The sequence below is a fragment of the Polyodon spathula genome, chromosome 1 (genome assembly GCF_017654505.1).
Source record: "Polyodon spathula isolate WHYD16114869_AA chromosome 1, ASM1765450v1, whole genome shotgun sequence".
Lineage (NCBI taxonomy): Eukaryota > Metazoa > Chordata > Actinopteri > Acipenseriformes > Polyodontidae > Polyodon > Polyodon spathula.
The window spans coordinates 40,640,554-40,666,071 of record NC_054534.1 but is presented as its reverse complement, the minus strand read 5'-3'; the positions used below and the strand labels follow the sequence as shown (position 1 = coordinate 40,666,071).

Genomic DNA, 25,518 nt, shown 5'->3' with positions numbered 1-25,518 from the left:
AATAGCTCATATGTTATAGATTGTTTTTATTAAGACCAACTGTCTTTATCTATCCTCCACAAGAGGGTGCAAAAGGCAAAGGAACTACCTTTTGATCTGCAGCAAACACATACAATGTTCTGTATCTTTTCTACTCATTCAATTCAAAGTTACCATATCCGAGCAACTCCTAGATGGACTCTGACTAAACATCCCTACTCCACTGAAACTGTTTGAAAAAAAAACAATGTTCACCTTTTAGAGTTGTCTTATCTCTTATTTATGATTGGAAGATTCCCTGTCTGCTTATTTCCATTTATTTTACTGAACAAGAACTCCAGTGTTTAACTGAAATGTCAGCGTTGAGAGGTTTTGAGTTATATGTCCAAGATGGAGGGCAATGATACTGTATACTAAAAGAAACAGCGGTAGTGAGAACTAAATAGGCTTATTACTTATTATTTAAAGTTATAATGTTAGAAAGTTTTATGTTTAAGCTGACTTAACATTTACAATGTATTGTTGTTTATTTAATTAAATTACAGGACCCACAAAGTGTTGCTTATCTAACCCTATACAAATATAGTTATTATAAGTGAGTGGTTCAACTCCCACAATAAACCTTTGTTCAACAAAATGGGATGGGTCTAAGGTGGGACTGTTTCTGCTGCATTTACAGTGAAAAGCACTAAGGGAACAAACATCCAACTCTAGTCCTCTAATAAGGGTGCCCTTAACCTTTAAAGGCACAAGCCAACTTCAAAGACAGAACATTCAATACATACTCTCAACCTAGTGGGAAGCACACTGCACTACTGACATAGCTAGTCTAATGGCATAGCCAGACAACACTTTGTACAAACTTACATCATGCTTGAAATCTTGCAGAATATTAGGGTATGAAAAACCTGTTGCTTTCATGTCAGATTTGGCATTTAATAACTCTACTTATGTTGCTTTATAACTTTATCATTTTTGTAACTGGCAAATGCATTAGGCCGAACAACCTACACTAATACCATCATTGCACGTACTTCCAATAAGCTGGTAACATGATCATTTTGGGATACAAATGAGATGGTTAATTTAGCTTTCACATGAGTCCCTCTGGTAAAAAGTAGTCCTTTAGTCATTATATTTTTAAAAAGCTTCTTCCAACTGCAATCCTGATTTCATTTTTTTTTAGACTGTGCAACATGTCTTCATGTTTGTTGGTTTCTTACTGTTCACCCCTGATAAGTTGGTAACTGATTCTAAATCGTCTTTATTGGTACGCTGCTTTTTCACATTGCTGTAGAAAAAAAAGAGAAAAATCTAATTAAGAACTGCATTTTTCAAAACGTTATCAGTGGCAAATATGCGTGGAAAGGCAAATGAAAAGCTTGTCAAAGCATTGTCATCTTAGTTAAATGTGCAAACTTGTTACTGCAGATGGTAATGAATGGAAGGATCCCATTAAAATATGGCAATCCCCTCTTTGTCTATAACTGTACTATACAAAATCAAATTTTCATATTTCCACTCTATCACGTCTGACAGTCCTGTGTAGACACTTATGACTAACAGTATACAGTAGTTTCTTAAAATATTTATATCTATTTTGAATTGGTGTATTATAGTTAAAAATGAATAGCAATGTACTCTAGTCGAAACGCTTACACAGAAAAGATTACATTCTATTTAGAACAAATGCAGTACTGATAATTAAATTATGATTGTGATTAACAGTTTTTATTTACATACTGTAAGGTAGATGTACTAAAGTGTTGTGGCTGCCTCAATAGTCGCAAACCAGTTACAAACCAGTCGGAAGTCTGGGGTGAAATGTACTAAACATGAGCAACGCTGTTAGTGACTTTTTAGGGAATGCTTTGCGGCAACAGTTTTTCTTTGCGGTTCAGCCTGAGATGAATATATATTTATGGGCGTTCCTGCATAAATTTGCAAATAGGTAGTGGAGATAGTCCAAATCACGGTTCTCAAATATTATATTGACATGTATTACAGCGGCTGGCAATTGCAACACCTACAATTGCATCAATTTGTTAAGAACTTTTGAAAGCATGTTTTAAATAATCACAATTAGCAAACCTTTAAAACGCAGTATGAAAGGAGACATTGCCTTCAGCAAGAACATGTGATTTGTAGGATGAGAAGAGATGCATCGGTTTAGCGGGGGGCTACTGTATGATTATGAAAAGGTGGGGGCACCACTATAGAATCTGATGGGATTAAACTGCCTTTTTTAATATATAACAGTATTTTAATAAGTAAAATGAAAACAGAACAGAATGCATTGTACACATGCCATTTACATTCAACAAAAACAGTGTTATTTTGCTCCTTGCAGACATTATCCTTCTGCAAACCACAACTCAATTCCCACTATTTATTGAAAAATGTTGCACAATTCTCGCAACGCTAGAGATCTCACTATGAAGACGCAACAAATATTTAAATTAGTATATTGCGGCTCTTTTTAATAACATATTTTGTCTTAGTACATACGACAAAATGTATATTGTCGAAACGACAATGCAAATTGTGGTATGTTTGCGCTGCGACTCGCCCATCTTAGTACATCTACCCCTGAATGTTTCGTTTTTGTTTTAATCTATTTCCCCCACCTGAGATGCAACTAGACACTGTAACCTAACCTGAATAACAAGTTATGCAAACAATAGGTAAATAGTATGTTAGTTTCACCACTGTAGGGGGCTGATTTGGATATATTTGCTCTTGATCAGTTCTCAGTATGACACTTACCGAGCAAGGTGAAGCACGGCTTCAATAACGTTTGAACCGTCTTTAGCACTGGTTTCACAAAACAAGGCATTGTAGGCCTAAAAAGAAACAATAGGACAACAGTATGGCAATTTTATAAATAAATAACTGTTCTCAAAAGGCACAGGGTGCTTAATACAGATGGCTGTTTAATTTCACACCAGCCTTTTTTTAACTCATTTCTATGGTACCCCCAGAAGGAATTCAGTTCTTTTGTTTTAGTTTTTTAGAATAAAGAATGTCCCAAACCTTACAGGAAATATAGGGTATTGCACAGGTATCTCATTTGTTAACAGTAAATTGTACATGTACTACAGTACATTACTGTATAATGGCCCTATCTTTTGATGTTCATGTAAGATAGTGAAAAATCAAGGAAGCTTGGTTCAGTATAGCATATAATTCCCCCAAACCCTCAGAGTTGACCAGAGTGCAAAATAATATCTGGTAAATGATATGCTGCCATTGCTTACCATTGCAAGCTTTTCTCCACAGCTGGTTGGGATACACTTTATTCCTTCCTCTATGGCTTGCTTACGCAGATCCACCTTGTTTCCCACTAACATGATGGGGATCTCACCTTGGGATATGTCCTAATAGATTAAGGCACACAAAAGAGATATTTTAATGTTCAGGAATGATGCAACAAAAGCAGTTAATAAACTAATAACATTATTCCAATGTTTGGCTTCCTTTTGAAATGTACTTGTAGTAAACACCTATTTATGTTCTTCTCCACATTAATGATTAATGATGCATCTCTAAAGTGTTTTTTAAGACTCAAGTGAGTAAAATAATGTAATGATTTTAAGTAGTTTTGAAGGGCTGACTGAGAGAATGACATTAAACATTTGTACAATGATCATTTCAGTGCACGTAACCCACCTCAATCATGTCCACCCATTCTCGTATGTTCAGGAAACTTTTTTCACAGGTTACATCATACAGTAATAAAACTCCATCCGCTCGTCTGAAATAGGATTTTGCAATACTTCGAAATCTGAAATATAAACACTATTCTTAGAATACAGACTCTCAAAACTGTATTATAAAATAAATATATTGCCCTGGCCCTGTTTTGAGGCAGAAATAATGGGACACAGGCACATTTAAAACAATTGCAGCAGTATTGCGTCACAGCCAATATTCTTGACAAGTTAGAATAATAACTTGAGCAACTATTATGACTCGATATATGTTACATAACAAAAAGTATGACAAAGCATTGGTATCCCCACACGTTTTCCAATTGTTGGAATTTCTCTACAGATCTAGAACCTCAGACACCTAATGCAAAACAAAAGTTTACTATCTGTTGATTGATTAGGAAAAAGAAGCAGTCAATAACTGCCCTTGCTTGTGTGCTTCTTGTTGTTGAAGAAGCAAAACTTGTAGTAAATGCAAGCAGATCACAAACTCTGCATGTTTTTAGGGATATAGATGAATTAGGGAATGTAATTTTTTTCTTTTTTTAATAAGTTCAATGTTTAAATATCATCACAGTAGTGGTTTATCAAGCCAAGTTTGGATAAACTAATGTAAGGTTTTGCAATGGTATAGAAGGTCTTATTAAAACTGGAAAAAAAGAAACTTGTAACTGTACCTTTCCTGTCCTGCAGTATCCCACAGCTGTAAAACTGTAGGTTCCCCATCAACAACCAGTGTCTTCATTTGAAAGTCAACACCTAGAAGAAAGAACCACATGTGTGACTTACTAATGGAATATATGTATTTATTTTTAATTTCTGTTTTGAACACAAATTAATATTTGTACAACTTACTGAGCTATCAATATGATAAACATGTGTCACATATATACAAAATATAAACTGATTTCAGTCAGTTTTGTTGGTACTGAGGTTACATTACACAGATGGTTGATGACACTGTTTGAACAATAAAGTCGTCCTACATATTTATTTTAATCTATAATTGATGGGGAAAAAACAAAACAACATTTGATACCCTGGGGTCAATTTTAATAATCTAAACAGTCATATATGTTTTATACCCCTGGCCTAAAGTTTAAACCAGTTTTTTTAAGGTCTTTTTAAGTAATGTTAATAAGTTTTGTCCATAAAATTAGCCCTGGGGGAAAAAAATCTGCAGGTTAAATATAGTTCAAGGGTGGCTGTATTTAGATCCACCAATGTTTACATGATTATAATATATACGTTATTATTGGTCAGCAACAGGTTTGTCTAAACAGCAAACCTACCTAGTGTGGCACTAGTGTTTCCACGAAACTCATTTTTACAAAGCCTCAGCAGGAAGCTGGACTTGCCCACGGCTGCATCTCCAGCTAAGACCACCTTGTAGGCTTTCTCAGAATGAGGGTATTTGAAATTGCTATCTCTATTGTCTGCCTAAAGAAAAGAAAAGAAAATACTAATAGAATGGGAAAAACAAACAAACAAAACACAGTAAAAACAACAACAACAGTTATTGATGGTAAACTGTTTCCAGTTTACCACTACATTCTTCAGTAGCTTCCATGAAAAAAAAATGATGTAAGCTATGAATGTGTGTCATTGTTAAGTCTAAACCAGGAACTTTATCTGTTTTATCTATGTGTGGTGTTGGACAGTCACGCAGTGTTTTTTTTTTTTGTTTTTTTTTACAAAACAGCTTTCATTTATTTTTTGATAATCAAATGCTTCAGTGCATCAATCCGATATTTCCATTGAACAGCAACCCCCTAAACAGGACTCACTGTACCTCAGTACTGGGGAAGGTTAATCTATTACTCTTTTTAGGCCCAAAGATTGAAAATCAAATTTTTTCCCAGAGCTTCAAGATGTTTCAAACTTCCACACTTTGAAAAGGGAGGTCATTTTATAAGCATGGCACTACTGCATTTCAGAAAATGGTTATTCCTTACCCAAAAGTACTTGTTAACATCTAAACTTATTTTCTGTAGTTAAAGTATGTCTAAAACATTCCCCAAGTTCCCTTGCATGCCAACAATACAATGAGCTTGTTTGTTAAAGAGGTGTGTAAACATAAGTCTGATGAGTCTTTCGAGGCTGGCCTGTAAGCCCGAGTGGATAACACATACTTTTTGGTTAATGATTAATATAATATGAATATTCTGGAGTCACTTAACTACTTCTGAGCTAGGATAATATTTTCAGGTTAGCCTTTCACAGAAACTCACAATGCAAATACTGCTGACCTCTGTGCAGCACAAAAATGTAACAGATGGATTATTGTAATGAATATCAAGTTAAAATCCAGTATTGAAATTATGCTTTGTATAGAAGTTTCTGTTTCAATAACAATCAATATGACACAGATTCATGTCCCAACAGTTTGTATATAAAGTCCCCAAATGTTAGTCCCTCAGTTAGCATCTCAAATTCAACAGGTGAGGTATAGTACTTGTGGAGATATGGCGGAGATGCACTTCCGTGTTGAGACGGAAGCTGAAGAATTTCTCCTGTTGACTGGGGTTAGTGGTTTCCAGTCTAGTACTGAACTGTAAGCCACTTCATCATGGATCTCCGGCACCTACAAACAAACATTAGGAATTTTAGGTTCATTTAAGTTTCAACACAAACAAATCTGTCATCGTAAATGGACACATATATGCATGAGTTTAATATTCTCTAGAAATGTACATGCTAGTTCATGTGGAATTATTTTTAACTGCAGACAAACTTTAGTAAGTAATCATTTATGTAACAGAAAAAAAAAATATATATTTAAAAAATGCCTTCAAAATGATTCTCTCTATATATATATACACACACGCACACACACACATTAGGACGCAAGATGACTATAAATGTAGGCTGCCACAAGACGTCCAGTCCCAACCTCTACACATACAAAACTAAAGAAACAGGTTAGTAGTGTAGACATGTTCGACCACTAGACAAATTATAACTAGTCTTACTGCAATTTCGGCAGAAGCTATAAAATACAGCAACATAATATGGGCTGATCTGAAAGCAGCAGTTGGCCTCCATGTGAAAGGTCAGTTTGCTTTGTACATAAATAGGTTTTCCATGGAGTAAAGGTCATACATGAAAGGGAGCACAGCGTACATCTGTATCAGAAGCATCTCCCCCGAAGTTCTCTGGCGTCTCGTGTGACCTTCGGAAGTTCTTTTGAAGCCTGAACTCCACCTCAGAGTCGCAGTCGTTGGAGTCTCGGAGGGTTGACAGGCCACTGTCAAAGCAGCTCTCTGCTAGGCTCTCCACCTCACAGCTTGCACTACGCATCGGGTCACACATTGCCAGCATATCACAGTCCTCATCCATGTAGGAAGAGTGAGAGGACCTGGAGAGGTTAGATGAACTATGAATAAGAATGGAAGAAATTATCTGGTGACATGTACGTTTCAGATCACATTGTATGAATAAGAGTTGTGCAAATGTTTTAACCACTTTAAATGTTTTTAAATATTTTTTTTCTAAATTCTAGATTGAAAAGCACAAAGCAATATATATGTAAGGTATAAACCACGACGGGCCGTGCAGTTTCCATGATATAGACCATGCTGGGGTGGCCTTTAACCACCCCAGAAGTGGTATATATCATCGGAACCTCACAGCTTATACCGCTTATAACACGGCTACATGTCATTTGTGGGAAGAAAAATAATAACCAATAATTAAAACAAATTTAAATTAAGACAAAACCAGAAACTTTTACAGTGTATATATCCGCAGTGTAATAAAGGCTCAAATTTAATTTAATTAAATTCATTGCTGGCGTATTAAAAATAAATTGCACATGTTCGTTTATTGTGAATTTCGAAAGTGCCATCTGACTAGAAACCAGAGGGCTGAGTACAACTGGATGATGGGCGGAGTTTCAAATTACACTAAGGAAGTCAGGAGAGCAGCTGATCAAGAGAGACTGAAGCCAGATCTTGAAGTGAGTTTGTTAACTCGCTATATACAAGCATTTACCATAAAGTTTACACATATTCTAGTATGTTTTCATTTTTTTAGATCTCAAAATATGTTTTTGTTATTTGTCAGACACCTTCGCATCCAAGTCGTGCCAGATTAGGTTGACGATAGAACCAGACTTGATGCACCACCCCGACTGTGGTGTTAGGGGGACATTACCTCAGTTTCCCGCAGATGTTTAAAATCCAGGCCAGTAATTCGGGGGGTCGTGTCTGGCCTTGTCGTTACCTGCTTTTCTAAGAGTTTTCCTGACTGACATGAATACATTACTGCTGGTTTTAAACTCGCTGTCAGCAGAGATGTTAAAACTTCTACTGTTAAAATATGTGTTTAGTCCAACTCAGCGTTATAAAACTGGAGACTGAATACTGGTCCTTACTTCTTGCACTGGCTTAAAATCCCCTTATGATAAAATTTTTTTGGATTTATTTCCATAAAATGAATGTCCATATTTTTTTTTTCTTTAAGTACATTAACCAGCCCATCCTGTATTTTTATTTTTTATTTATTTATTTATTTTTTTCAATCTTTGTTTTCTTCTATTTCATTTAGCTGTTCCTCATCAACTGTTGTGTCTGTTCTTGCTTGTGTACTTATTTTATTTTTTTTTTTTTTTCAGATGGACTGCTGTCTTCACTCAGAAAGTTGGTGTTGTACCAGTTATGTGGATTTTCATCCCCAAATATATTAAAGGAAATAGGTGAAATGCCACTCATTTTTGGCAGTGGTGTGTGTGTGTGTGTGTGTGTGTGTGTGTGTGTGTGTGTGTGTATATATATATATATATATATATATATATATATATATATATATATATATATATATATGCTTTTTACCCGTGGATAAAATTCTAATGTTTTTAATGTTGATGGCAAACTAACCCCTTAGATAAAAAACAAACATGTCTTACCGATCATAAAATGGAGATTGACGACCACTACATTTCGGACTCGAATGAGAAATCGTATTTCCTGGGGAGGTGTTATGAATACGCTAGAACATAAAACATTTTTGTAAAAATTAATGAATTTGCCTCATGCTTTGTTAACTTTTTCATGTTTTTAAGCATTGTTTTTCATTCTTTAAGAGTTGGAGACAGAACGACAAGACACTAAAACTTTCTTCTAGGTGATTTTGCCAGAGCAATTTAGAAGGGCCATTATGGTTTATATTCATTAACATACACCCTGCTAATAACTCAATTTTAATTTTCTAACAGTGCTTCCAATAACAAAAGTAACAATATATAGTTCAAAGACAAATTTCTAATTAAAAACCATGTACAAAGTATAAAAATACATGCAACCACGTATTGGATATTAAAAATGACGGCACTGACATGAAGTGTCATTACACGATGCATATTAAGCTGCGATTCTTACCAGAGATTTATTGTATTTGCTTAAACTATTTTCCAGTGTATTTCTTAGGCCATCATTGCTGTCATGGAGTTTCCTGTTAGCTGACCTTTTAAAGAATAAAGGAATGGGAAGTCATTGAGGATTTATTCAAACACAATGGAATTTTCTTTGCTAGGCTCTGAACATGTTTTCTTTGTCTAGAATTTGTTAAACTCAAAATATGTCTAAAAAGTAAATAAAACAAATAGAAATAAACAAACAAAGCTTTAACTCATGAGTTAAATAAAAAAAAATGTTTTAATTAAATACCCATTTAACTGTCTTTAACAACAGTCTAGAACTGTTTCATGAATATTCAAATATATTTAATTAATAAAAAAAAAGACTGAGAAGATACTGTTTACATAACTCTCAAGTTAAAGCTTTGTAAATAAGACCACTAATAAAGCAACAAGGTAATGTAAAACATCAGGATCGCTGGCATGCCAGAAAGCTGCAAGGTTATAAGTCTGTGACCTGTGCGTAGTTTCCTGGTGAGCCTGTGTGTTTGACTAATGCAATAAGGTAGGATGTAGCAATTAAGAAAACAGGATGCACTTCAAAAACAGGTACATCTAACTACATTGTGCTATGAACCCTGTGTTTCCAGTGTAGTGGTGTAGTACTGTACAGAATTCTATAAACTAACAGATAACTTAATGAGGAATCTATTAGTTTTAAATAAACTCAGTACAGCGATGAGAACAAACAGCATTGCTTGGTAAGCAGTACAAAAAATTACCAGCCGTCTAACTTGGTCATTAAAACAGACATCTCTAAGTATGTACAAAAAAACAAGCGTTTTTAAGTACAAACTAGCAGAAAACAGGGATTTATCAATAGAAAGATTGAAGGAAGCTTACTGAAGTATCCCTATTTGTCGGGCAAGATTATCTCTTTCATCTGTATACTCTTTTATCATTGCTTTATCCCTGAAAAACAAAAAAAGTCAGGTTTTGTTCATTGGAGCATAAATACAATTTAGCTATACTACAACGGAAATGGTGAGCCTTTCAGCTGTCGTTACCAGTTGCCATAGAGATTAAACCCCAGTGCTGTAAGCAGTACTCCATGGAAATTAACAGCAGTCTTACTTTCAGGATATCCGGTGTCATTATAAAGACTTCTGAGTCCAAACTTGATTTTTAAACCCTTTTCCTTGTGTCTCGTCAAAACAAAAAGGCTTTGAAAACATTTGGGACTGTAAATGATATTTGCGTAGCACCCGATTTGATTCCACGCGAATGAATTAAACTGACTTAAACCAAACATAAATACTGCAATTCAAATTCCAACACAAGTAGTTCAGTGGTTAGAGTAAAATGCTGATGACTCAGTTAAAGTATAAGTAGCTTCAGATGCCATTGCGATGGTTTTTTTACATTCCCCTTACTGTTTTGTGGTGTTTGTCATGTGAGTGGTTCTGGGTTCTGTTACTCACATATTGAGCTTTATTCATTTTTTCTAAATCTGTCTTTACCAAACTTTTGGTTTGTTTTAACTTTTGCTTATTGTATTGTATCTGTATTAACAGTCTTGCTTTTTGAACAGCGCAAGCCCCACTTACAAATATGTAAACTATATACCATAAATAGAGACAGCAGGTGTCACATGATTTGAACTGTATGGGGAAGGATGTTAATCCCAGCATCTAGGATTCTCAAGACAGGCTCAAATCTAGGTGAAGGAAGCTTTAGAGAAACAATATTTCAATATTGGAGCAACAGAATCAAGAAACACCATTTGCAAACACCAGACCATATTAAGGGAAATATAAACATGCAATTAATTTGAAGCAGTTTCCTGTACTTTCTCTTTAGGAAACACTTTTCACACAAAATGGTGTACATGCATGGAATATACTACCAGGTGAAACACTGGGGACATTTAAAAAAAAGCCGAGATTCTGTGCTTTTATATGAGTTCCCCTCAGTAAAGGAAAATGTTGGGCTAACAACGCTGAATGGCCTTTTCTCATTCTCAGACTTTTCTTAGGTTCTTATGTTAATGTTAAAGGACACCTGGTGTTAAATTGTGTGTATCTTAAAATTGACTTTATAATAAATATATTATTCAATACCACATGTACATTGTACTTTTATGTGCTCAATATAAAACAACATTCTTGCTGCTATTTTCTCTTACTATATACAGAAGTTATTTCAAGTCACAGTAATGTTATAAAATGTTAAACAATGGGAGAACTAATTAAAGACAACAATAAACAAATAATCTAGTACAGGGCTTCTCAAACTTGGTCCTGGGGACCCCCTGTGGCTGCTTGTTTTCATTCCAACCAAGCTCTCAATTAGTTAATTTGCTTAATTAGACCTTTTCCAGCTCTTGAACAGTTGCATATTTCAAGTTAGCTATAACATTTTATAAGTAACTTGAACTGCAACTGTTTAAGAGCTGAAAACAAGTAAAAAGGTCTAATTAAGCAAATTATTAGTTCAATTAAGGGTCTAGTTAAGTAATTGAGAGCTCGGTTGGAATGAAATCCAGCAGCCACAGGGAGTCCCCAGGACTGAGTTTGAGAAGCCCTGATCTAGTGTCTAACTTTTTTTTTTGCTGTTTTTTAATACTTAATACTTAATACACATGTATTTCACAGGTCTCAAGGCCACTGAATCAAGGTGTTAGTAGCCTATATATCCCTGTCCAGGGGACACACAGTTGTTTTCATGAAAAGTTAGGTCACAATATCCTATATCCACAGCTTGTAGACTAATACCTCCTAACAAATGCTCATGCCTAAGTAAAAAAACTGGTTTCCTGAGATATCGCAGTGAAAAGTTTAATGAAATACAATGTACTGGTACCAAATCTAACTCCTTTGTTAGCAGTGTGCTATGGTATTTATTACTGAAGCGTCTCTTACTGTTCCAGGTTCATACTCTGATTGGTGTAGTCACACTTCAAAGAATCCAGCTCACTCTGAAGGAATGCAATGTTTGTTTGAGACCCAAGGAGTTCTCTTTTCAGTTGCTGGTTTTCCTGAAATAAAGAGGCAGAGCCTTTTGTATCTGAAGAACAATTTCATGGGGTTAATTCCTAAGGCTATACAACTAATATCACAAAAGAAAAGTCTTACCAGCATTAATACATTGATTTTCCTTTTTAATCCAACTACTTCGTCCTTCAGATTGATATGTTTGTATTGTTCTTCTACCTGTTAGAGAAAAAACACAAATTAGTCACATTAGATAGCTGTTTTCAAGATTTACTAGATTTGTCACTCACAGAAGAATAAACTAACTCAGTATGTAATGCTGTTGAGCCATTGCACACAGTAAAGCATTACAAATTAATTTAGTGTTTCAGTAGGTATAACTACTGTTGCATTATATTTTGAACCACAATTAAACAATCATTTGATCTTGTGTTTTATTACATCCTGGTTGATCTGCTATGCGATGGAGCTGTGCCCCCTAAGATACAAGGGGCCCTTTTTGACCTGTAAAGTAACTGTAAGGCATGCTTTATTTCATTTAGATAAGTTTACTCTTAAACAACATTGATTTTCATATTGCATGTTCTTTAGAGTGAGATATTTGAGGGGGCACTTTCCAAGAAATTGATTATGGGGGAGTAAACAAATCCAGACCAAGGTGCCTACTGTACCCTCCTCTTCTACATGGTCTACTGTCCAATTTCATTATTATACAGGACATCGTTTTTTCTTTGTTTTTTTCTCATTCCTGTCAGTAAACTTGTGAAACCATGTATTACAAAGATCATTTTCAAAAACACTAACATGCTTAGTATATTGTAGAATAGTCAAAAATGTTCTTTAAGGTATATAAACTGTTGTCAGTAGAGCAAATGACAATAGAGAATGTAATTTCGTAGAACTTAAAAAAGGTTAATGTTCTGTCATATTGATCATGAGTACTGTGATTACCATTTTTAGTTTCTTCATTTTGACCTGCAGTTCACAAACTTCTGAATCATACTGACGCTTGAGGTCACCTAGAGCAGCTTCAGCTTTTTTGGCTTCCTGAAACAAACAAAATAATAATTAATTAATTATTTTATAGCACTCTCTGTGTTTGAATTGTATCCCCCCCCCCCCCCACCATAGCACTCTGATAAACAGTAAACCAAAATGAATCCAAAGAATTTGGTGTTTGTCACCGAGAAACAAAAAGTCAAATATTATGACAGGCATTTTAGGTCACACTTTGTCCATAATATTTAAAATATTTAGTTCCGATATACCATGTTGTACAGCCCTGGAATGTAGCTTCCTGGTTGGTGGGTTAGTGGATGGAAGTTCTGAGGTTTCTAATTAAGTAATAGAACCCTGGTACATCCGGACGGCTACTTTAAGGACAACTAACAAGCTGTCCAATATGTAGCGGTGGGTGATATACCTCAAAAAATATATCCAGATATTTTTGAAAATATATCCATATATATATATATATATATATATATATATATATATATATATATATATATATATATATATAATCATGGTAAGTTACTTACTCTTTCACCATGGATTGTATATAACACAAAGACAAGTGCATTCACATTGTTACTAAAACAAGATAAATGTCTTGCTGATCGCAAGGTGAAGCCTGTCTAAAACACTAAAGGAGAGAAGTGATGTCATCCCAGCTCAACACACAACCTGGAGTGCATTATTCCTATTACACAATGGCTCACACTGTAAAAAAAAAATAGCAAACACGGCTCATTTCATAGTTTTAAAAGTGGTTTTAAATTTGTCGCTTCCAAATTTGGCACTTGGCCTACAGCCTTGTGCCTTACTACGCCCATGGACATGCAGATATTCTACCACAACCAACACCTTGTCTTGTCTTACTGCTTACATATACATCGGGAACATCGAACATAATTAAAATGAACCTTTTTAAATGTTTAACGTGACACCTGATTGATTACATGGTTGACTTGAAATTCAATATAGTTGGCAAACAACATGAGTCCTGGAATTAAAAATGTAAATAATATAGAGTAATACTTTTAGTTCACGTCATGCACAAGATAAGGGTTCACCAAAAAAAAAAAAAAAGGAACGCTATAATTTATTTGCAACAATATTAAAAAATAATGGGCAATAATAACAATTACTATATTTTTTCAGACTGATGTCTGTCAGAAAGGTCTGCAGCCCTTTTCTGCATTCTGTAATTCCCTACAGATTTGATTAAATGATTTGCCTAGGAATTTTCTAGTGTTCCAGAGATTAGACAGTTTAACTGTATGAGCAGCTGCTCCTGGTATGATAAGGCGAGTAATGAGTCAAGCAAATGAACAGAAGATACTGGAAATAAAGGTGTGTGTAAGTCTTTATTACTCAGTATTCATCATTCAATATTTTTTATTCCTACATTATCATTTGCGCAACAACATGAAGCAGCTAGATCTCTTTTTGTTTTCACCATCAGACTGGAGATGTCAATGGTTCCATCTTGAATCCACAATCTGCAACCCTATGTACAGCTGTAACTATGAGGACACCGAGGGTGTGTCCTTGTTTTTTTTTTTTTTTTTTTTTTGGGGGGGGGGGGGTTGGGGGGGGGGGGGGGGCATGGGGTTGCATCATAAACTGGTGCATTTTATTGTAAAAGGGGACTGTTATCAATATTATTAGCAACCTTGAATTTCAGTCAGTAAATTTGCAGAATTATTTGTGAATGCATGCCTTTTCTAAAGATTATGCAACTCATTCCATTGATATGGCAGGGGAAAAAAAAAAAAAAACATTAACAACTTAGGATAGATATTCTAAAACCTTACAATATGCACAACATTATAGGTGTCTACATTAACATATTCTGTTAAACACAAATATTGTGTGGTTATGCATTAGCTTAGCAAAGCATAATTTGGAACAATGCAATTTGCCTGGTAATTCTGTCATGGGTTTTGAATAATTGTGGATCAGATTCCATAATAAAAACAACATATTTATGCTGCATACAAAATAGCTATTCAACCCCAGATTGCTCAAAACTCGTTGTACAATAGAATGCATTTGCTCATTTATTTAAAAAACTACATTTCACTCAGAAGATCATGCATATTATAAAATGGCTTGGGTAACCAGAGTACTCTGATCGGCTCAACAAAATGATTGTAGAGAAGGGTGCACTGGTTGGGATTGGATCTCTTTAGCCTCATCACTAAGCTTTTGTTTTCCTAAACAACTAAGTATCTGCTGCACTGGTTTTTATCAAATGCTTAACTGCAGAAAAAAAAAATCATCTTTTGCATTTATTATAATGTAAGACTAATGTTTATGGTTCTAATATTATATATATATATATATATATATATATATATATATATATATATATATATATATATACTGCATGCATGAGGGTACAATCCATTAATTTATGCTCCTATTTTTTAGCTTGTATCACTACCCCAGCTTTTCACTCACAGTAAACTGCTTTTGCAAACAATAGCTATGAATCCACGTAATCTTTAACAAACTATTAAGCTTTTTAAAAGGGTGTCAGCTGCACTGGACACTAAAGACACTCCACCCTCAATGCAGCAAAGCCCTTGGAGCCAGGCAGTTTGTGTGCATGTGTTCTGTGTAGCAGTGAGCAATTGTATCCCTGCCAGAAAAAGCCAACTGTTCAACTCCAAGCTAATTCCCTGTGTATTAATAAGTAGGGGACCACATGCTGAAACCACTGATTTTGAGTAGCACTGTGGGGTTCCAGTATAGCCCAGAACAAACACATCAGCTGTGGTAAGGTTCACATGACAATTCTGGAGCTTTTTAAAAAGGGGCATGACTGTATCCCGGTTTAATAGTACTTACTTCTTGTCTAATTTTGTTCTCAGATGCCTGTATCCGCTGGTCCATTTCTTCCTCCATTTCACTCAGCTGCATAGCTGCTTTATCCTGGGCCCTGTGTATTCAAAGGGAAATGCAATTTATATGCAGATTTGTATTCATAATTAATAAAGGTAGATTAAATCATGATAATTACATGTTACATAAGAGCAGATTAAAAGCCAAGACATTTTCAGCCTTTGTGCCACAGCATAGTGTAGTAACCTATTCCCACCTAGCTTGTGACATTTCAATATTTATTTGTCACAAAACTAGCATACTCATAGATTTTAGTATTCTGTATCTTTTTGAATAATGTATGGTATAATAACAGCATCAATAGTGATTCTGAATACAAAATCCTAAAAAATTAAAAACAGGTTCCCTCCGTACATTATCTCAACTATGTGTCTGCATTAAGATTCAAGGAGCACGTTATTATTTACCTTTTCACAGCTAGTGCCAGATTCTCCATTTCTGAGTTTTGCAGCTTAATTTCTCGAATGAAGTTCATGACGACCCGCTCATAGTGATGGACCAGTCTGGGTTCTGTTAGGTTGATGTTCTGGTGCAAGGTAGCAACTTGTTCAGTTCTACAACAACAACAATAACAAAACATTACTAATAATGCACGAAACACTACATAGCAACAGTATCAATAAGGGCTTAATGTTAAACATCACTCTAGAGAGTTATGCACAGAAGTTAGATATTTGCTTTGTGTATGTAATTTGGATAAAGGCCCAGTCTTACAGTCCAAGTGAGAAACCTTAGGAGATGAGGGCCTTCCAGCAGGTTGGCAGCACCTTATTGGAGGTACTCCAAAGGTGGTGGTCAGAAGTTAATTCAAACAAAAGATGTGTGTGATAAACCCCTCAAACATTAGAAAATGTCAGGTGCCTTGAACCAGATGCTGTACAAATGTTTGTCTATCCTAAAACAAAATGATTTAAAAAAATGTTTTACTGTAAGAACTTTTAACACATTACTAACTGTTGTTGCTGCTGACTCACAACCATTACTAACTCTTCACAGCAATACTATAAACAAGAATTGTTGTGTGTGTGTGTGTATATATATATATATATATATATATATATATATATATATATATATATATATATATATATATATATATATATAGTAGTGTGCATGGGGTAAGGCAGCAGCAGGGCTTGCAGGGCTTTGTACAGTGGTATCGCCACTATGCTTTAGTATGAGAGGTCCTGGGATCACGCCTGCCCTCCGCCTCTTTGTGTGAATTGCCTCGTCCTGTGTGAGGCACCTGCAAATAGAAAAGTTTTTCCTACAAAACTTATTTTGCTTTGTTCCCTGGAAGACTGACATACAGGCGATCCTCAACTTACGACGCTTCGACATGATGCACGGCACTTACGACTCTCTTGCATTATTACCCTGCTTCAACTTAACGACATTGATACGGCATTTACTACACGGCGAGACCCAAGCCATGCGTCATGTGCGCATCCGCGGTGTCTGAACTGCAGTACCTGCCGTGGTCGCCCTGACTCAGTCTAGTGCTTTATTTATTTACTTATTTTATGCATGTAACTGTTTTTTTGTTTTTTTGTTTTTAATGTATTTGCTGTTAATAATGACTGATAAGAGCAACTGACTCAAAACGAAACCAAAGCTGTAAACCACATACACACACTGAACACGTCATTGGAAAGCCCAGAGTCTCTACTTTTAAACAAGCCAGGTAGGTGTCTGTGTAATATGCACGTAATCCCCCAGGCTGAGTGTATCGAGTTAAATAAACATTTGCATAAGTACAATATAACGGGTCATTTTTGTAAAACTATATTATCTGGCTGAAGAGTCAAGAACATAACCCCAATTTATAACATTGTTCCTACGGGAATATGTGCTTCGACTTACAACGCTTCGACTTGCAACCAATTGTGTCGAAAGTGTGAGGACTGCCTATATTGTAAATAAGATGTTACTGTCATTTCTACAGTCATATACCAGTCAAGTACCATCAACCAGTGATGCAGTAAAATAAAGACAAAACAAATAATAACGCTATTCATATAATACAAATAATAAATGTGTATTTAAATATGTAAAATTTGATCATGTAAAGAGTTAGCAGCAAAATAAACAACATAATGGGGTCTACATTAAACAGTAAAGGCTGCCACACACCAGACATGATGCGACATGACCGTACACACCAGAAGCAACACAGAGGCGACGGGACAGGTTTGAAAACTGCCAGATCTGTTAAAAATTGCTATAGAAAAAACTATGATCAAGACTGGTACATATTCGTCAATATGATGTGGAAATTACTTGTCTTCTCTGACGGTATTTCAACATATATGGCAATAAATCATATATACTAGGCTTTCTCAGTTCCTTCAAAATGGACTTCTATATATTATCTTTCAAATCTGTATCTTTATAATTGCGATTACCTTTGTCATATAGCTCTGGGTATTTTTTCAACAGCAAGTATTATATTTTCTTTTGTCATTATAATGACCACGTACATTGAAGCTGTTCTCTGATTGATTAACTCCCTAGTTGTTGCACAACATATCTAAAAAAATAGAATTAAATCCTCTTTATTTCACGTTGCTCCAGCGTCATAGTGGTGTCACTCCCACGTTAAGCCCTGATCACTTGCACCTTCGCTGTCTAGCGTTTCGTTTTTATAGCAAACACTCAGACTCCGTCATTTAATGCTTCACCGCTAATATCTAAACTTTGTTGCCTTTCACTGCAGGTCACTTCTCTGCGCAGAGCTCCCAAGATATTATCAATTACCTGCTCCAGTGATTTTTCTCATCATTCAGCTTCTCTATTCGGCTGCAGGAGCTCCAACGTTAGTCTTTCCTGCTCCATCCAGCCTCCAGCCCAGCAACAGCGCCATCCAAACTGCAGCTTCATTACTCAACTTGTCTGCGTCTTTATTAGAAAGACTGGCTCTCCGCTAAAACTTTCAAAGTTCCTTCAACAAGATATCGACATTCCCATCGTCAGTGATTGCCTTGCCATAGCTCCTCTATTTAAATCCACCACAAAGCTCTGTCAGCTGAATCTTTCTGTACTCCTAGCTTGCAATCAAGCACCCCTCCCCTAGCTAACAGAGTCAGCACAATTTATCGTTCCTTCAGAAGAACCTGCCCTAGATTTCCATCAGCTACGTTCAACGTTTTAAAAGACAAATTTCATACGCCATTCCAACGACACTGCTGTACTGCAACTTTTCCGCCGGCGCCTCTCAAACCATGGTTAACAATCCAACGTCCTCATTGAGTGACTGTGGGGAGTTGTAGGTTGCCATGGTGACCAGGCAGCTTCATCAGGCACTGCGAGCTCCGTGCCTCAGTACTGCAATCTTCTGGTTTCCTGTTGCTGCACTTTCACAACCTGTGAGGGCGCGTTCAACTTGCCGAATCGTGACATCTAAATACTGTGTTAACTTATTCATATGCATGACTAACTCTCTCTCCTAAAACATGTATTGAATATATTTATTGAAATCTAAAAGAATATGCAATTATTGTTCTACATAGACAAGGATTTTAATCACAGTAACCAATTATACTCTACCCTGCTTCACTAAAGCCAATGGTTTAATACCAAGCATAACCTCTAGATGGCAGTATAACACAGTTCTATACAGTCTTTAAGCTGGTTTGCTATCACTGCGAAGCTCGCACACTCCAACTTTTCGATCCATTCCTGCAGTCCGTTGTCACTCTGAGGGATTCTCAGGAGTTCCCCTCCTGCCTCAACCTGTTCCCTACCTATATATCAACTGACATTCTTCAATTTCAACTTTTTCCCTCTTCGAAAACCTGATCATGAAGCAATGCGCTCAGCTGCTTTTTGAGATCCTCAGAATCTACCATCAGTAACTTCTAGCTTCCCTGAGTTAGGCATTCATTCCTGCGACTTATCCCTGTTCCCAGATTCGTGTTTCCTCACCTCCGCTCCTCCAAAGCAACCAGCTCATCAAGGCACTTTATTCCACTTTCAAAGTCATCATTTCATCAACTCGAGCCGCCAGCCAGACGCGGAACCATGTCCTACAATTATCAACGTTTCTGTCAATGTCCTCCTACCCCCAATAGTCAATACTCTCATAAACTGCTCCCAACCAAATAAATAGGTTTTGCAGAAGCCTCGGAGCAGCGCATTCTTCATCCTCTCAGATTCTGCAGTGGTCTCAGACCTCTGCACTTTTCATCTCTGCCCCAAGCAGCCCCATCTCTGGCTCCACCTAAATCTGCCTTAACACTCAAAGACCAATAATAGACCGATGGCAGTACTCCGTTCACTATTACAGATCACTGCTTCAGCAGATCCGGCCCTCTACTGTTAATCACTCCTCACTACAGCAGATCACCCATCTCTCTTCAGATCTGCTCACTAGTGCAGCATGCAAAAGTTGCTTTAGTTTACTGTTTAAATCTGCAACTGTACTTCTCCAGAGCTTCCAATGCTCCAGCTTTCCTCCAATACGCAGATCGTGGCAGCATTTCCACAATCAAGGCTAACGCTAATCCCCATCTAATCAAAATACAGGGCACCTGACTTCCTCAGCAGTCTAGTCATATATCCACTCATCCTCTCAAATGTTACTGCATTAATATATGGTGAAAGATGTGGTATGAGACTGGAAATCTGTCTTCATTATGAGTTAAGGAGTTCCAATATTAGGAGAATAACTGGATTTGCCAACCCAACCCTCTGAAGGTGAGTTCACCTTTTCCATTTGAAGCAGACATGATAGCAGAAAACCGCTGATCGATCCCATATTAACTAACACATACAATGGTGGCACTCATCTCTCTGCCCTTGTATCCAGAATATGGGGCGCAAAAGGCGCTGCGCGTCCCCAGCAGCCAATTCATATGTGCGTTCAGTTCCAGCTCTCCTTCTGCCTCTACTTTCGGTATCCAAGTTCCATCAGCTGGTCCCATCTGCTTCCACAACCCCCATTCAGAATCCCTAGCTTCTTCAGCTGCTATTCGACTGAATCCTACTCTCAGTAACCTCCTTCAATCTGCTCAACATTACACGTCTGCAGACCTCGCCCCTTCTTCAAGAGCTTCCTATTCTACAGCCTGCTCAGTGTTTTCAACCTTCTGCACCAGGAATCGAATAATCATTTTCCTTCAATCAAAACCGGATCCTAGCTCTCATGGTCCATACTAGGGATTCTCTCCATCTCCCTCCAGTCTCTCTATTTCAGCAGTTTGCCTGACCCTTCGTGGGATTCTTTCACCCTGCCTCACCTTCCTGTCTGTTTATATCAACGGACATTCTCCATTTGCTCATTTCCACTCATGGGAAAGGTCACTTCTCCCCCTACAAGGATCAACCTATGGCGATCATCTGCCTCTCGGCAGCCTTCCATGCTTACTTCATCATTTGGCTGCATACCTCCAAGACGGATCAATTTCAGCGTTGGCAGTTCATTAAGCCATCAAGTATCAAGTCCCCTATCCTCCCTTTCTTTTCAATGTCAAGGTATCTCCCCAGCAGGAAACCCTGCACCCCCCCCCACTCCATACTCTCTGTTCATTGATACCTCTCACTCCTATCACTCGTCACTGGATCTCCACCCTCGCCTCCAATGCAGGCCTCCTCGACTCCACCCTCGCCTCCAGAGCAGGCCTTCCTCCTCGAATCCACCCCCCCTCCCCCATCATTCTGTATAGGCACAGCCACCTCCTCAGCGAGGGCCAACATCAATCATAGCCTGATCATGAATGTGGGGAGCTGGTCCTCCTGCGGTGGATTCCTACATTCATTCATCCTCCTCTGATATAGTTGCTGCTCATTTTAAAATTGCTAGTATGCCCGGAGTGAGGGCTTCCTGTCTGCCGGGGCCACCAGAGGTTTTCCCCTAATCAGCCTCAAGGGGGTTTTTCCTCTCCACTGAGCAGCAGGTATACACATAGTCACATCCAACTAAATTACTAACCATCCCTCTGTTTGTCCCGTTTTTGTCCTTCTGGTCTTCTGTTTATGTTATGCGCTGGCATGTCCTGTCTTTTGTTCATCTCAAGGTGTGGGAGATTTCGTGAGGAGCCGGGGGGTCCACCCTTTTGGGAGCAAGTGAGTCTCACTTCCCCGACCTCAGGGCTAGGTCCTCACCACATGAGCCAGAGTGAATCCCCTGCCACAGTCTGGCCTTTCGCAGCTCCTGCACTTATCTTACCTCGCTCAAGGCTCTGTTCTATACTCTGCCTTACTTTCAGGATGTGGCTACTCCATGCTCGAGTCCCATATTAACCTCTATGCCTTGTCCTTATTTCAGGTCCCAGGCAGCGTGCAGTCTCGGCCAATTGGGGGTCTAATGAGCGCCCCTTTACAGAAGTCTCAGTTGCTGGGTACCTCTCCCTCTCTATCTCCGTTTGTGTCCTGGTCTACCGGGACCGTCTTCCTCCCGAGGGGCGGCTCCCCGAGTCATAACCCTCGTATGTTTCGGTTGCTGGGTCCTTTGCCCCTTCATTGTGTCGACATCGTTGCCCTTAGTCAGTGACCATCTTTCTATCCTGTTTTGGTTGTTGGGTCCTCTGCCCCTGGATGATTCGGCATCGTCGCCCTCAGTCAGCAACCACTTTCTATCCTAGTTTCCATGTCCAGCTCCACTGGTCTGCTACTAGAGTCAGTGTTTTTTTTTTTAACCTATAATAGGTTTCAGTCAGAAAGGATTTGTGCAGCGAGGGTGTAACCAAAATACAATATTTTACTAACCGTCTCCCTCCTATGCAGCCCACAGCCAACAATGTACCATTCTGATAACAATTAAATGATACAAGAAGAGTGTTATATAAAGTAAGATTTGTAATTGTATTCTATTACTTACTTATTTATTTATTTTAAATGAATACTGAGCCACAAAAAGCTATTCTTGTAATAATTAACTGCATTTGCTTTTCTGGTTATCCCCCCATGTGGAAACCTTCTGTTTGCCAGCTGATTATCATCTATTCAAACAGTTCAGTAGAACCTCTTCAATGATTTTCACACTGAAGCTTATCTTTACAGTCCAAAGATTATTATCTCTGTGCATACATATACTGTTCAGTAAATTTCCCACTTACTATATTTTGTATGAATAGAATGCAGTTTATATATAAAGTGGAGAACTGCAGTATATTATAATTATTAAAATAATGCATAATTGCATAATTAAATCCGAGCACAATTATTTCCAATGCAACGTTTAGATTTGTGAGCTCACAAAACATTCTGCATCTGGTTTTACCCCTACAACAGAACGTTTAAAATATTAAGGTTACATTCTGTAGCTAAAAAAAAGACCTAAACTACTTAATGTGATGTACTTAAAATTGAAAAATGCTTCTCAAAAACACAAAAGTTTATACTATGTATACACAGTATGTTTTGTATTCATTTTATCTGAAGCTAGTTGTCAAAGAAATAGAACCCATGTGTGATGAAATATTTAAAAATCCCCTATATACTGCAGTAATCTAAATAGGGCTCTTAAACATTTATGAATGAATTCATCGCGTAATAGAATCACTGGTTAATTAAATCAACCGCACTTCATAAGGCAAAGTTGCATTCCCTTTGCTATTCAACCTACCTCTTTATTGAAGCAACGGTTTGCGCGATCAAAATTTAGGTTTTCAATGTGTGCAGTATGGATTCGCTATATTGAGAACATTCCAGTATTCATAAATTTACTGTCTGTGGCGACCATACTGTATAGATTAACTTCAAAAACATATAAGTAATACATCCTTAATTACGTTTAAGATTCTTAATTATAGTCCACATATTTTTAAAAATACTGAATCCAACTCTGTATAATTAAAATGAGTTATCCTTTAGGAAATACTATGTTATTGTTAAAAAGGAAGCTATGTCTCTAATCTACTTTACTTGCCATGATTTGCATCGATTTACAAAGGACGAGGAATGTAATCATTCACTGTTTAATGGAAAACTGCTTGTGGTCTGGGTTGTTCCTAGGCATACATACATTACTCCAATATCAGGTTTGCAAACAATTATTAACTAAGAAAGGACGATCAGAACAAAAACTTTCCACTGACTGATTGTTCAGTAAGCCCTGATACAGATTTTAAGGTTATGCAGTTGGTTATACCGTTGTTACGTAAACTCTTTCAGAATCATCTGTTATAAAGTCTTTCTGTTTATTTTATAATTGTGAAAAGATTATGAAAGACGTTACGAAAAGCATTTCCTCGTGGGTCGATTAATAATAATAATAATAATAATAATAATAATAATAATAATAATAATAATAATAATAATAGCTTTGCAGAATTAATAACCACAAAAGCCTTACTGTATACAAAATATACGGTATGTCAATCAGGTATATTTCACCTCGGAATGAACTTCGCCTCTTCCCCAAGTCTCTGCTGAAATGTCTCCCATGCCAGTCTGAAGTTATCTCCAACATTATCGCTTGCCATCCTTCCCAAGTCGATCAGATTTGATACTCCTTCAAATCCGTTAGCAAACTCCTCAAAGTTGATTGATCCGTCCCTGTCCACGTCCAGCTTGGTAAAAATAGACTCGATCTCAGCGGGTTGGATCTTCAGCTCTGAGCAAACCAAAAAGAACTCCTCTTTTTCTATCCTCCCCGAATTATTCGCACCACAAGCGTGAAAAAGAAAGCGCAGTCTGTCCAAATCCTCTTCTTCCTCCATTAAGCAAGAAAACTGTCCCTCCAATGTGGTTTATGAAAAGATCCTGCTTTATTTATTTTTAATGAGTATTATATGTTTGTAAGGAACAAACAAGACAGCAGATACCACGTAAGAATTCAAACTGCACCGTCTGAAATCCACAGTTTCATATTTAAAAAAAAAAGAAAAGAAAAAATACACTTAAAGGAAATACAAAAATACCCAAAATGAATTATTGTCCCAGTTCTTTATACAGACAGTTCTCAGTGTGGCCATTCTCCCAGGTTAGATGTGCTTTACCGATGCTATTCTTAGCCACGTTTTCAAAGGTAAAGAAGTAGACGGGTGGTTCAACTGTTTTCTAGACTTGCAGAGGGGTGGAGTATATTTTGCTGATACCTACCTTGTTCTGTTCTCTTTGCATGATACACTGACAAAGGTGAACAAGGCTGGGTAAATACTTATTCAAACATTAAGGGACAGGGACAGAGCTAAACAAATTAAATTTATTAGAATAACCTATTAAGAATAAATACATTGTTTTCCAACTTAAAGTTGACTACTACTGTACTATTGTAAGTGACATGTTGCAAACACTTTGCATGTAACTAGGCTTGCTTGACTGAATCAATTATTAAAATTCATACATTCCTGACTAGCTGTTACAACATATGTCAAATCTACCTGTTCCTGTCCCTTAAGTTTCAGTCACAATGGGCATGACACCAGATATGACTAATAGAAGGTGTTTGATTGGCAGGTTCTTCTGTATTAAATATTAGAAAAGATGTTGATGATCCTGGAGGAATCATCTGAAAAGATTTGCATCTGCAACTTTACAGACAAAATTAGAAGCTGAACAACTGAGGAATTAATCACGCATCACTCCAGAAAAACACCTTGAAGGCTCATCACATGAATGAGCTCCA

The 25,518-nt window shown here is 37.0% G+C and overlaps 1 protein-coding gene across 1 annotated transcript; it reads right to left on the bottom strand.

Moving 5' to 3' along the window:
* Positions 1-24,936, bottom strand: LOC121318774 (ras and EF-hand domain-containing protein-like). Its single transcript, XM_041255818.1, has 17 exons — positions 24,285-24,936; positions 16,358-16,504; positions 15,897-15,987; positions 12,990-13,085; positions 12,180-12,257; positions 11,967-12,082; positions 9,949-10,017; positions 9,068-9,152; positions 8,596-8,678; positions 6,813-7,047; positions 6,145-6,273; positions 4,982-5,129; positions 4,367-4,448; positions 3,649-3,763; positions 3,237-3,356; positions 2,746-2,822; positions 1-1,270 (listed from the first exon to the last, which is right to left on the bottom strand). Exons 1-17 carry the CDS (start codon positions 24,608-24,610, stop codon positions 1,162-1,164), a joined length of 2,106 nt encoding a protein of 701 aa, XP_041111752.1. The 5' UTR covers positions 24,611-24,936; the 3' UTR covers positions 1-1,161.
* Positions 24,937-25,518: the final 582 nt, after the last annotated feature.

What these genes read in the sequence shown, in the direction of transcription:
- LOC121318774 (XM_041255818.1), bottom strand. Translation starts at nt 24,610, where the DNA reads ATGGAGGAAGAAGAGGATTTGGACAGACTGCGCTTTCTTTTTCACGCT. An exon ending in CAGAGTATGAACCTGGAACA is followed by an intron (nt 10,018 to 11,966) that starts GTAAGAGACGCT and finishes TTTGTTTTTCAG; the next exon opens with GGATAAAGCAATGATAAAAG. An exon ending in TCTCCGCCATATCTCCACAA is followed by an intron (nt 5,130 to 6,144) that starts GTACTATACCTC and finishes TCTTTTCTTTAG; the next exon opens with GCAGACAATAGAGATAGCAA.